At 39.6% G+C, this 13,729-nt stretch overlaps 2 protein-coding genes across 5 annotated transcripts; both read left to right on the top strand.

The window, feature by feature from the left end:
- The first annotated feature begins 3,973 nt into the window (after nt 1–3,973).
- ppp5c (protein phosphatase 5, catalytic subunit) lies at nt 3,974–9,365 on the top strand. The gene is made up of 13 exons (XM_057048946.1): nt 3,974–4,261; nt 5,160–5,401; nt 5,901–6,048; nt 6,165–6,286; nt 6,362–6,427; nt 6,536–6,634; nt 6,997–7,102; nt 7,265–7,407; nt 7,487–7,574; nt 7,680–7,720; nt 7,832–8,010; nt 8,088–8,169; nt 8,308–9,365. The coding sequence occupies exons 1-13, from the start codon at nt 4,168–4,170 to the stop codon at nt 8,368–8,370; spliced, it is 1,473 nt and encodes a 490-aa protein (XP_056904926.1). The 5' UTR covers nt 3,974–4,167; the 3' UTR covers nt 8,371–9,365.
- Nucleotides 9,366–9,620: 255 nt separating this feature from the next.
- Nucleotides 9,621–12,624, top strand: LOC130534620 (THAP domain-containing protein 5-like). Of its 4 annotated transcripts, none has more exons than XM_057048967.1 (5): nt 9,621–10,092; nt 10,710–10,893; nt 11,155–11,897; nt 12,005–12,194; nt 12,331–12,624. In XM_057048967.1, the coding sequence occupies exons 1-5, from the start codon at nt 10,019–10,021 to the stop codon at nt 12,448–12,450; spliced, it is 1,311 nt and encodes a 436-aa protein (XP_056904947.1). In that variant the 5' UTR covers nt 9,621–10,018; the 3' UTR covers nt 12,451–12,624. The 4 variants fall into 4 exon arrangements, with proteins under 4 accessions (XP_056904947.1, XP_056904946.1, XP_056904948.1 ...); XM_057048966.1 differs by having other exon boundaries at nt 9,662–10,092; nt 11,152–11,897; nt 12,005–12,191; XM_057048968.1 differs by having other exon boundaries at nt 9,663–10,092; nt 10,723–10,893; nt 11,152–11,897.
- Nucleotides 12,625–13,729: the final 1,105 nt, after the last annotated feature.

The raw sequence follows: 13,729 nt of genomic DNA, 5'->3' as shown, positions 1-13,729 counted from the left end.
GAACAATAAAAGCTCTGGAGATCAAACTACATTAATTAGAGTCTAGTCTCCAGAGGTTTCAGTGCCTGTTGCCTGTAGTGATTTATCTGCGGCTCTCACCACCTGATAAATATGTTAAGTTTGCACCAGTGTGACGTTTGTTTGCTTCTACATTGTCTCTTCACTGCAAATAGGGGTAAAGAGGGCGCCTGCTCCTCCTTCATCGGCCACCCAAGTGTACAGGATATGAACTAATACCCAGCAGTTGGAAATCACACTCCCCAGAGATGAAAACAGCTTAGTGATGAGTCTGGAAGGCACCCAAAGGTTGGTCAGTGGTTAATGCAAACTGACAGGAACGTCCAACAGTAAGAGCAACAGGAAAAGGAAACTCTCCCCCGCAACATCCTGGATCGCCTATGTGCCTATGTGTGAATAGATATTTTCAGACACGGAGCAGAAGTGTGTTTCTCTTTTAAATCAGATTGATATTATATTGCTCATTCACCTCATGGGCAACAGCTTTTCTGAGGAATCGTCACAGCGAGTAACACGATTATCGGGAAATGTGTCTGATATGAATCACACCAAACAGCTAAGATCTCCTCCATATCCACAAATTAAACTTTCCCCTCGTTACTTTAAAAGTTTTTCCAGCATTTCCGCATGTATTTCCTGACCACAATGAAGGTTCCATACGGAGAGAACTGGGTTGTTTTTGGAATTTAAACTTCAATTCCAGCACTTTATCCATTTTTCAACTACCCATTTATGAGGTTGAAAAGGAAGACACATGTCATCCTTTAATTTTGAATGTGCTAGTCATTGAATTATGTGGACTCAGACATCCTGAGTCACTCATGATGTGGGTTCCTTCGTGGGAAATCTTGACCATGTGTGTCAGACATACTTTATTGCTCATAAACAGTAGGGACACAGCCTGCAAAGTAAAATAAACTAGCCACCACAACATGCCCTTGCTACTGTTAACTAGTGTGAAAACAGTAAATGTGCTGCCAGATGAAAGCTGGTCCTGAACCAGGTCACAAAACTCCTCTGCGTGTTTGCCGCCACTGCTTTGATGAGCTCATTCACCAGAGGGTTACTGTCTGACACATCAGTACAACTGTAGAATGTGAGTGCGATGAAGAGCCTGTAAAAAAATGTGCGACAACCAAACAATGTCTGACTTTGTGTGGTGGGACTGAGTAGAAAAACTTTAATCAACTAGACGAATGACTGAAATCACAGAGTTTTTGTGTTTGGCTGATGTCTTAATGCGACACACAGCATCATCTTGGGAGGCTCCTGGACGCACCCGAGATATTCCGAATCCCCCGCGATTCATTTAGTCTATTTCACATCCTCCATGGCTGTATATTCCAACATTCCACTCTGAAAGTTTCTGTCTTTTTTATCCGAGACTCAGTCATGGGGTGATTTACTCGAATTTCCCATTTCCTGTTTGGGGTGTGTGTCTCATACTCAACACAGATCAAACACTTGCTGCTCACAGCGAGAATTAAGATTATAGATCAGGAAATTATTTAGGGTTATTTAGGGTTAGGGCTATCTATCTATCTATCTATCTATCTATCTATCTATCTATCTATCTATCTATCTATCTATCTATCTATCTATCTATCTATCTATCTATCTATCTATCTATCTATCTATCTATCTATCCATCTAAAACCGTATTTAAACTAAACTGGAATAAATACAAAAATACAAACATTCAAATAATAATGAAAAATTAGCTTTAATACCCGTATAAACCAAGGTCATAAAGACCCTGGATAAAAGGTCAAGAAACACCATTGAAAGCAGGTTTTAATATGGAAAGGTAAAGCAAGCAGTAGACGTTTTAGGCAGGTATCACGTTTGTTTTTCCAGTTGCAAGAAATTTCCAATTCCTCACCCTCCCCTCCAGCGCAGGAACTGCGGTGAACACGCGGTGCGTCATTTCGGGACATTGACTTATACACTGACAGATAGCGGTGCCGATGAGCGGGAGGCTTCCCGAGGAGTCAAGATACATTCTTTGTAATGATTTCATATCATGTGAGCCATGCCTGCATGGGTTTTGTCGACAATTCAAGGAAATTATCAGCAGACAAAGAATTACAGAGAAGAGAGGGAGGGAAAGGCCAGATGAGATAGAAGGAAACATGAGAGACTGTGGAGGAAGATATGATGAGTCTCCCCCAATTGATTTTCTTTGATGTTCTCTGCCCCGCCTGCTAGAAAATCATGTGGTTCCAATAAATGTGACTGTCTACAGACTCTCAAATCTTGATATCATCAGTGGAAATATTCATACCCATAGAGCACCAGAGACATTAAGAGATTTACATCAGTACTGGAATTAGTCTGACATGATGGTTAAAAGAGGCCAAACTTGATGTCAAAAACCACTCGGCGAGCCTGCAGGCAAATGTCAGACAACGTGATAATCTATTGTAAGAAGTTGTGCATATGACCAGTGTAACACACACTTCACTGTGGTCTCATCAATCAGTGACCCGTGACCTTGGATAGTAAATCAAATTCCATTTCATCTTCATCTCTCTCCCCCTCTGGTTTTCATAGACGTCTGTGCCCTTCCACTTGTTTGTTTTGTTACTCCCTTTCTCAGGACCCTCCAAAGCTCACGATCACGCATTGGACACCCAAGAGGACTGCAATTTCCCCACTCCATTCCTTCTAACATGTCATGATTTTCTCTACCACGCTCCCTCCCGCGCTGTCTCTCCCACTCACTCTTGGCGTTTTCTCTCATGTAGGGCTCAGACTGTGGCGTCAGCTCCTTCCTAGTCAATCTTGCTGTGTATTTCCACTCCTTCAAAAGCAAGTAGTAAAACCACCCTGGAACGAGACATGTTATGACTCCGAGAAAATGAAAAAATAGACAAATCACATAATCATGTGAGAGAAAGTTAGGACTTTAGAGTTAGTGAATGTTTCACAGGGGTCTTTATGAATCACTTGTGAGTCACTGAAATGACCTCAATTTTGTGTCACATAGTTCTTAATGTCTTGTATTTTGGTGAACTTCTAACCTTTAGCCAAACACAGCAGACCACAAACCTAATGCTCAAATTGTGAACTTTTATTTTCCAACAAAAAACACAGATGCCTCTGTGACTCCACAGTAGCCTAGTTTTGACTACATACAGGGTAGATCCTTCAACAGGGGGAAAAACAAACAAGGCTGCTTCTCTTTCTATTAAAATTGTGTGATCTTTTTGCCAAACACCTACTTGTAACATGAATGTGCAGGAAACTGTGTTTGTGCTTTAATTTGATAAGATATTCAACTGTGTTTTGGGATTTTATGGTCCCAAGGCAAGAGTGTTTTTGCATTCAAATGGCATTTTCACTACTAGGAACAGCGACTGAATGTACTTTTGGTGTGAAATTAATTTATATGGAAATTACTGTTATTATGCCAGAGATTATATACAATCAGTTATCAAAAATAATATATAATAATAAAAATTTACCTAATTTTTACGTAATTATTTGGTTGAATATTTTAGTATTTGTGAAGGTTGTTTACTCATCAGGTTTCACAGTATTATGGAGTGATGTTTTTGAAAGTTAATGCTGACCCCTGTTGGTTAATAAAGTAATAACAATGACTTGTGCCGAGCCGGTTCAGGCGCGGGTGTAGGTACCAGATTGGCTGTGGCTGCCAGATCGGTTCGGGGAATATCCGGCGCTGCCGGATGACGTAAAGTGTTGGGATAAGTACTTGGTAGGGAAGGTAACGTCACCTTTTATGATTGGATCAAATATAACTCTATTTCTGATTAGGTCATTTGACGGCTAAATTACATTTACAGTTTTAAAATGAATTGCATTTAAGAGGAATTGGATATTTTAAACTTCGGCATCGTTTGCTCTTTTCAACCTGGTCTTGTAATGACATTTAAGTGACGTCATCTGGATGTGCAGAATAGACCGTTGAACTATTACCGACGCGGAGTAAATATTGCAACGACGCTAATTAGCCTTCGTAATATATTTATACTCAATTTTACAGGGTTGTGATTTTTATATTATTTTTTACACTTGCAGTATTTTTCCATAAACGCTGAATCTTAATCTCTCAGAAGTGCCGGCTAGTCAAAAGTTCGCTTTAACTCCCGGGAAGGTTTAACGACGTTTGCGACTGTGCCGTCAATGGTTCGCGGATCGGATAACGGCAGTGAGAAGATGGCGGAGGGAGATAACAGTGCAGAGCTACTGAAGGAGAAGGCAAATCAGTACTTTAAAGGTAAGTCTACGAGACTTGTCAATTCAGCTATTCCCATTCCGTTTTAAGGACATACACAAACGTTGTCAACGGTTGTAGTACACATAAAATTGTGTTGCAACATTCTGCCATTTTGAGCCGGCCGTTAATGCTAAAATAAGCTAACATGGCTCTCAGAGCATGTTGAGTGTGAACCTCATTCATTCGGATTACGCAGACTAGCCTGCTAAGACTAGCTAGCAGCATGGTCACCCACAACAGTCATTGATGTTCACGTATATCACTGACGAATAATGTGCAGCTAAAATGCTCATATAATTTACGCTGCACGTCAACTAGATCAGACTTGTTCTCACACTTGGGTGATTTTCGGTGGAATGTTTAGATAGTTGTGTATTTCTAGCTGGTGCTCATTAAAGTACTAGAATGTTCTATTAGCAATCGAGCTCATGTGAACTATCCACCCTAGCTGCAGTCATGAACTTTTTCGTTTTATTTTACATTTCGTGTTAAACTCAAGTAATTCTGATATAAATCAAATGTGCTTATTTTGATTAGCGCCAGCAATGACTTGTTGGAACTGCCAAATTTGTATTTTTGTCATTTGTATCACAAACATGAATCACATCTGTGAAATAATATAATATTGTCTTTCATAAGGAATAAGTGCATCCTTTGCTTTGTTGGTGTATATTTCATTTTTAAACTATGGTATTTCCTTATAATGCCAAAACATACATCACTTATGTTTTAGTGTCTAGCTTTGCATGGTTTTAGTGCATGTACGATGGTTTCCCCACCAAAGTTTTCTCCTATTTTCCTTGTAAGTCACTAGAAAGGTTTATATCAGCTTGCATCTTGTGATAGTGTTTATTAGTCCACAAGTTATTTTTAGTGAACTTGTGACTTTGTTTTTCAGAGAAAGACTATGAAAATGCAATCAAGTACTACTCAGAAGCCCTGGAGCTCAATCCAACCAATGCCATCTATTATAGCAACCGAAGCCTGGCATACCTGCGCACAGAGTGCTATGGCTATGCCCTGGCAGATGCAACGAAGGCCCTGGAGATAGACAAAAACTACATTAAGGGATATTATCGTCGTGCCACCTCCAACATGGCACTGGGCAAGTTCAAGGCTGCACTTAAGGACTATGAAACAGTAAGAAATGTTGTAATTATGTGTTGTCAACTGAAATGCCATTTTAACCTAAAATATACAAAGAAATTAGAAATGTTTGCAGTTAAGCTAAATGCTCTGCCTATATTTTGCAAATGACATTACTCCCAATTTTATCGCATGTTGGTCCCAGACACCGGTGGGACTCTTTAGACTTAATATGAATGATGCTTTAATCCAATTTTGTATGAATATGACTCATAGTAAATGCCATTATCTCAGGTAAAAAAAACAATGTCCACAACACCACCACAGTCATAGCAGTTTATTACATTAAACCATGTGCCACAAAAGCAAAGTTTTGTATAGCGAGGTAGGTTTATGAACAGAGTGTAAAATATTTGATGCTTAAACTTTTCCATCCTTTTTTGAATTTTATGCATTTTAGTGCTTTTGTGAAAATAGCTGCTAATTTTTCCAGTATCTGCTTCAGTATTTTCTAGTGCGCATAATTCTCAATATTTTCTCTTTGTGACAATAGGTAGTAAGAGTTCGACCAAATGACAAGGATGCAAGGATGAAGTATCAAGAATGTAACAAGATTGTGAAGCAGAAGGCTTTTGAGAGAGCAATTGCCAGTGATGAGACAAAAAAATCTGTTGTTGACTCTCTGGACATTGAAAATATGAGTAGGTTTCTCTAACTGAAGTATTAATAGATTTTCCTTTTTTGCTGGTTGAACAAAACTATGTGACCGGATTTGCTTATTTTTAATGTAATAATCCAACATGATCATCTATTGCAGCCATTGAGGATGACTATGCAGGCCCAAAACTTGAAAATGGTAAAGTGACATTGGCATTCATGAAAGAGATGATGGATTGGTTCGAAGATCAGAAGAAACTCCACAGAAAGTGTGCTTACCAGGTAAATGTGTTTTCATAATAAAGTTGACTCAGTTTCACTTTAGAAGGTTGAACCAGTGTTTTTGTTGCTTTCCAGATTTTGGTGCAAGTTAAAGAAGTTCTGTCAAAACTACCAAGTCTGATTGAAATCGCATTAAAAGAAGTGAGTACTTTGCACGTCCCATCCTGTGAAGGTTATTTTTATATTCGTCTATTTAAAAGGAGATCATGTTTGTGAGCTTTTTGTAACTTTATTTCTCTTTTCCCACAGACGGAAAAAATAACAATTTGTGGCGACACTCATGGACAATACTATGATCTCCTCAACATTTTTAAATTGAACGGCCTTCCGTCAGAGACCAACCCATATGTATCCTCGCTTATTCTCAATCTTAAACCACAGTACACAGTTGCTGCACTTAACTAAATCATTGAGCATATTTTCCACTGAAATGTTTCCCTCTTCTCTAAAACCACCCTAGAATTAAAGACCATAATTCCCGTGGTAGAAGATTCTCCATGTGACTATTTTCCATTTTAAGTAGCATTTTTTTCTTTCTTTTTTTTTGTAAAAACAAACGTGTTGATTACCTCAATTACATTATAAATTGAAGCCGTTCTATTTAAGGAGGTTGGAAGAAAGAGAATGTTATTTATGTTGTTCCCTGATGTAGATTTTAGATTTCATTACCTTTCTAAATGTGCCTGATAAATCTTAACCACAGAATTCAGCTGTTTAACGGAGACTTTGTAGATCGCGGTTCTTTCTCTCTTGAAGTTATTCTTACCCTCTTCGGATTCAAGCTGCTCTATCCTGACAACTTTCACTTGCTTCGAGGTAAGAAGACTGTGGATGAATGAGTTAACTGAGTCTGAGGCGTGATTAGTAGCAGCCCAACATTGCCACTTGGTGTCCTGTCCCAAAATTCAATAATCCAATTTGTTTAGATTGTTACATTACTAATATTGTGTTATTTCTGTAATATCTTTTCATTTAAAGGTAACCACGAGACAGACAATATGAACCAGATGTATGGTTTTGAAGGAGAAGTCAAAGCTAAGTACACCGCCCAGATGTTCCAGCTCTTCAGTGAGGTCTTCCAGTGGTTGCCTCTTGCACAGTGTATCAACAACAAAGTACTGGTAAGAAATGGCACGATAACTAGTTATGCTGTGTTATTTTAGTAGTCTTGTATCTTATTATATTGTACAACCATCTCAGGTGATGCATGGTGGACTGTTCAGTGAAGATGGCGTCACATTAGAAGACCTTAGAAAGATTGAGAGGAACAGACAACCTCCTGACTCAGGTAGAGCCAAACTCTTGGTTTAAGTGATCGAAAGCTCATTTTAAAAAAGTCCCTTAAAGAGTAGAAAATATGTCCATTTGAACAGCTTCCTCTTCTTCCCACCAGGTCCAATGTGTGACCTGCTCTGGTCTGATCCACAGCCTCAGGTGGGCTCCCATCAACCAAATATCATCTTAAGGTTTATTTGTCGAGCATCCAACCAATTGGATGTTTTGATTGGAATATTAGTTGCTTAGTTGTTTTTCTCTTTCATGCAGAATGGCCGTTCCATCAGCAAGCGAGGAGTGAGCTGTCAGTTCGGGCCAGATGTGACGGAACGATTTCTCAACCAGAACAAGCTGGACTTCATTGTGCGAAGTCATGAGGTCAAGGCAGAGGGCTATGAGGTCACTCATTCAGGGAAGTGCATCACCGTGTTTTCAGCGCCCAATTACTGGTAGGTATTAATGCGGAATAATTTTGGGCCTTCTGCTGATTTTAATTTTAACTTTGTTGAATTCTACGTTTCTACAGTGATCAGATGGGAAACAAAGGAGCTTATATTCACCTCAGGGGATCAGACCTCAAGCCAGAGTTTCACCAGTTCACTGCTGTGGTGAGTTTCCTTTTCGTCTCATTGGTTTTTTGCCCACTGTCCTTAGTCTGTAGCCAGAAGATCAATTCTGTTCTGTTCCCTCATTAATATAAAAGTCTTGTTGAAGTTTGACCGTATGTTTTCATCCCTTTTTTCCAGCCTCATCCAAATGTCAAGCCCATGGCATATGCCAACACGCTAATGCAGATGGGACTGATGTAGAGGCCCCGCTCTGTCCGTGACACCAACGAGCTCCCATCTGACCCGAAACATGCCAGCCACTTCACTCCTTCCAGTGTTCAGACATTCTATTGTTCAAGTTTAGCCTGAATGATCCCACTCCCAGACAAACATCTATTAGTTATTGACAAACGGCATGTGGTGTATATGAGATGGGAAATGAGCACTTCCACCATCCCACTTCCGAACTGGATATATTATTTTAAACTGGATAAAGCATATTCCAGTAATTGTTTGCCCACTCCCTGGGTAAAACAATCACTCAAGTCATTGCAGCTGCTCAGATTTTAAATATATGATCTACAGTACATGGCAGATGGGATCAATAGTTGGTATGTACCAAAGATCTGTAATGATTGTTCAGTTATTACAAGGATAATCTTGTGATTCTGAAACTTTACATTGTACTGTTGGCCTGCGTACACATCTTAGAGCATTGTAAACTGGGTTAAGAGCAGCATGTTGGTGTATTTCAAACAATTATCGTGTACACATTTTATTTGACAGGAGAACAGAATACACATACGAGCCCAGTTTCTCAAACCAGAATGATTGTTTTAGATACATTCTTAATGGTGCTGTTTGCCATTAGTGGTGTATTTAGTGGGTTCAATAATATAGCTGGTAACATTTATTTTGCACTGCTTCCTGTTCAGGAAGGTACCGCTGCTCTCCATGTTTTATATTTGACTGTAACTATGCCACACACCTGGCAGCTCCTACACATTTTATCATCCAGACTTGTTTAGAGTGAAAAGGAGATACAGAGCAGAAGTACAGATGGCACTCGAACCTGGTGATTTCAAACCACATTCACATCCAAAATGCAATCCAGTATTGAAACGCACAGCTGCATTGTCCAGTGGCCCTCAACTTTTTAGATGAATACACAGATGTGTATGTATATATACTGTATCATTTAAAGATTCTGTGTAATGTTTGGAAAAAAAATTGAATAAAAAAATCCAGTCCAGTGATTTAAGAGACAAACTGCTTATTTATAAAATGAGAATTATCGTAATGAAATCGTATATTTATCTAATTTAAGTGAGAGAAAGCCGCTGTGGTTCGTAAACCGGTGGCTCTCTTTAAGCAGATCGAAGCTAATGTTGTGGGCGTGGTCTCCTGTCACCGCGCGTGACAACACCGGATGTTGTGAGCAGGAAAGTCGGCTAGCCAACAGCTAAAGCTATATAATGTATAAAATAAGCTGCATCATTATAAACATAAAAAGTGAGCTCTGAACATCAATAGCGAGACTTTATTCATTTTGATAAACGTTTTACTGTTGGTATACCAATGTGAATATCTTAAATGTTCTCTCTGTAAGAAATTATACATTGTTGCAGAAATAGTCAATATTGTAAAATTCTTAAAGACTTATTATGGCTTAATTATTTTTGAAATCCGAGAGCACACGTACGCACACACACCCTTAAGGGAAGGAAAAGACGTATCAATATAATGTAAATTGCACGGGCGACGTGTGTTGTCGCAGTTATTTGACGTCAACGGCTTTAACAGCTGATTGTAAAGGCGTCAACTAAGCGCCACGACTTGACAACAGTACACGAGTTTGCTTTCACCTTGTTCCTAAACCAGCAGGACACGGAGGGATCACCGACCACAAATGCCCAAACATTGTTCGGTGCCAAACTGCAAAAATGACTCCGGGCCGGGCACAGTCAGGAAGAGCTTCTACAAGTAAGACACGTCTTTAATTATTTTTTTTAAATTCTTTTTTAACCTAACAATTTACTTCCGATGAGGGTGTTAGAGGAACCATTGAGGATCCCGAAAGGATGAGTCATTCTTTAACAATATGGCTTTTCTTCCAAACGTTGTATTTACTGACACAGATCATCAGTTTTTCGATCCCCCTCGATCTTGCTAACCTGGCAAGCTTTTTCTGACCTTTGAGACGAGATACCATTAAAAGATTTCTAAAGCTTCGTGTTGAAACGGAGTTTTGTGACGATGTCATCTTACTCCTGGAGGTGACAATATGTTGCATTTTCACCTGCTTTTGATAAATCTCGTATTTTATATTATTGAAGCAGTTTATGTTCCATATATTCAAGGTAAAGGCAGTACCTGTAACATCATGTGATACTCGAGAGAGTAATTTAAAATCTATGCCCAATATCAAATACTGTTGTTATTTTAAAAATATCAATTTTCTATAGTTGTTGTTGATCAAAATTTGGCATACGTGTTTTAATTTCATATGTACATGATCACTCTGGAATAACTCCCAGTTGTGCTTCAGCTGAAATATTTCACTTTGGGGAACGATCTCACGTTTTGGTCCTCAATCCCAGGTTTCCTCTGCAGGACACAGACCGGTTGCAACAGTGGCTGAGGAACATGGGTCGGGAAAACTGGACGCCGTCGAGATACCATTATATTTGCCACGAACATTTTGCTCCAGAGTGTTTCAAAATGCGATGGGGCATTCGTTACCTTGAAAACGACGCCGTGCCGACCGTCTTTCAGAAAAACCAGGTAAATGGAAATAAAGTAAATATTGAACTTTAGGGCTTTACTGGGAAGGTAAGACCAGCACTGATATTCTGCTGAATACTCCAATGCTGCGACCATGTTAGCACTTGCAGCTTTATGCAATATGGTTGCAATTAGACCTGACATTGTTTGATATATGATGCTTTGGCCACCTCGCACATGATATTAGCAGTGAAGTGTTTGGTTACAGCAAAGCTTTCATGTCAAGTTTAAGCATAAATAGTCCTGTTTTCTTTTCAGAAGTCAACCACTGCTGATCCCAGCGAGGAGTCCAAACAGCCTGATAGTGAAACAGTGCTGCAGGATGGGTCATTTGCAGCAGAAGCTGTAGAGACATTGCAAACGGTACATCTGTATGAGATCACCGTCACCCCATCGCAGCAGGGAGAAACCAGCATGGTGGAGTCATCTGACTGTTCTCGCCAGACAGACCCGAACCAGCCAGCAACAGGAGTGAATTTCCCTTTAGCGTTATTCCAGAAGGATCGGGCTAACGGTGCCAGCAGCACAGAGGTGGTGGTGATGGCAGAGAACCTTTCTAGGGGAGAACCAGATGAGCTTATAGCTGCTCTCCTAATGCAGGGCCACCAGCTGGTCATGGATGAATCCGCACTTGGCTGCTTAGATGAAGCCTCTCTTTATGTTGAGGATCTTAGTCATACACCAGAGCACCTCTCCAATGTCCAAGAAGGACAGGTAGCTCAGGAAGGACAGGAAGTAATCACGTACTTTGAGACGATACCAAACATTTTACCAAGCAACATTTTTACCCAGTGGAATATTCCCCCAGATACAGTTTTGTCATCAGCTCTGAGCTCTAAACCCATCACGTCGACACTGCCGATAGTGTCCAAACATGTGCCACCTTCCCCCAAGTCCTTGGTTCTCAAAGTGGACCGACTGGACACGGATGAGGGAGAGGGAGACGATGGACAGTCAGAGGAGGACAGCATGGAATGGCAGAACCACCAGCTAGAAGAGCACTGGTGGGAACCGTTTTCTTGACTTTTTCACATCTTTAATTGGGAAACATTCTTGAATAAGCGCTTTAATGTAATACAGCTTTCAAAATTTGTGATTACTACACCGCCAGCTACCACAAGAACAGTCTGAGTAAGGAGCAGCTGGAGGTGATCGTGTCGGAGTTGCAGAAGAAAGTGAAAATGCTGCAGCAGCGACATCGCAGACATCTGGACAAACTGGTGGGACTGGAGAACACAGTCAGCCAGCTGAGGCAGAACAACCTGCTGAATGAAGAGCGACTCCAGCTTCTAGAGAGGGTGGTGGGCTTGAAGCACTTACAGATAGAACGCATAATTTCCCCAAGACATAAATCATAGGTTTAGAATCAAGTTAAAATTCTGAAGGAGTCATAGAGCATAAAAAATGAAAAATGTATTTTCTGTTGTCCCCTCTCAGGCCTACATGCAGACGGGTGCAGCCATGTCAGATGCAGGTGAGACTGTGGCCATCATTTATGAAGAGGACGACGGCTCATACCTGTACGCACCTCTCAGCAATCCGCACGAATACCTGTGAAGCCTCTATCAGTGCAATCATCTCATTTCTGTCCTGTCTGTGGGAAAAAAATGGGCGAGGTTTTCTTCTAGAAAATACTGTTTCTCCTTTTCTTTACTTCTTTCAACTTCAATTTTTACAACTTTTTTAATTAAACATAAATGAATCTAATTAAAACACTTCCATTTACTCCAAGTGTTTTCCTTATTTACTGCACACATCTGCAGGTCAGAATTAGGCGAGTCATGCAGCCCACGATGTTTCATTTCTGATTTAAATTGAGATGAAACGGTGTAAACTATATGCAAAGACCTATTTTCACTTTTAACCTAAAACTAGTTTAAGAAATTGTGCTGAATTTTGCACGTTATTACTTGTTCTTGCCACTAGATGGCGGGCGAGAACTCAATTTTGAAATGATTCAAATTAAATGAGATGAGACCGAACTGTCGTTATTTACGCAATATAATAATATTAGAAAATTACATTATATAAAGTTATATATATATATAATAGTAATAATACTGCTAACCTGAACCCCAGCTTCTTCTGACATTGTTCTCCAAAAACATGATTACATAACTCAAAGTGATGCAAATGAATTTCTTATCTGTTCTTATGATGGATTCATTGCTGGAATGTAAGGGAGGATGTTATTTTGACTTTTATCTGTAGTTATGTTAGCTGTGATGGGCCAGCATTCCACCAAAACACCCACTAGTTAAAAACAGTTATTATTACATTACCTATACAAAAGTTGATTTTGAACACCTTAAAATTCTGTCTTCCTGATCAGTGCATTGCTACAGTTCTTAGTGGATTTGATCCTTTTAGAGTTATTTGCAAAAAAAAGGAAAGTAGAAAAAACAACAACTAAAAAATACCGAGGGGGCGGAATTAAAGCACAACTGGCTCACAGCTGCACACAGCTGCAGGAGTGTTGCCACCAGGGTTTAATAAAATAAAAATCCCCACCAGCACATTTCTGCTAAACAGTCCTCCCTCTGCATTCTTCTAACATTTTGGTAAAGATAAATAAGTATATGATCCCTTCCGACATTTAGCACTTTTAACACTTCCTTGTTGCTGCAAACTAACATTCACATCTTTAAAACATTATTTACATTTTTGTGAATTACCTATTTGCCTTTGAGATTAAGGAAAAAATCCATCTTTTCTGTATTATTTCCAGATACCAGTGTATTTAGTCTATCTGCCAAAGCACAAAAAAGAAGAGAATATATTTATTTAACAGGTCCAACCTTAATGTTAACCTTAATGTTAACCTTAATGTTACCTT

Source organism: Takifugu flavidus, chromosome 12, assembly GCF_003711565.1.
Source record: "Takifugu flavidus isolate HTHZ2018 chromosome 12, ASM371156v2, whole genome shotgun sequence".
NCBI classification, from domain to species: Eukaryota; Metazoa; Chordata; class Actinopteri; order Tetraodontiformes; family Tetraodontidae; genus Takifugu; species Takifugu flavidus.
The sequence above is the reverse complement of the archived record's forward strand: the minus strand, read 5'-3'. Positions and strand labels throughout refer to the sequence as shown.

Coding starts and splice junctions, on each gene's coding strand:
- ppp5c (XM_057048946.1), top strand. CDS start 4,168: ATGGTTCGCGGATCGGATAACGGCAGTGAGAAGATGGCGGAGGGAGAT. Junction 4,262..5,159: donor GGCAAATCAGTACTTTAAAG/GTAAGTCTACGA, acceptor TTTGTTTTTCAG/AGAAAGACTATGAAAATGCA. Junction 7,103..7,264: donor CAACTTTCACTTGCTTCGAG/GTAAGAAGACTG, acceptor TTTCATTTAAAG/GTAACCACGAGACAGACAAT.
- LOC130534620 (XM_057048965.1), top strand. CDS start 10,019: ATGCCCAAACATTGTTCGGTGCCAAACTGCAAAAATGACTCCGGGCCG. Junction 10,093..10,709: donor GTCAGGAAGAGCTTCTACAA/GTAAGACACGTC, acceptor CCTCAATCCCAG/GTTTCCTCTGCAGGACACAG. Junction 10,894..11,151: donor CCGTCTTTCAGAAAAACCAG/GTAAATGGAAAT, acceptor TTTTCTTTTCAG/AAGTCAACCACTGCTGATCC.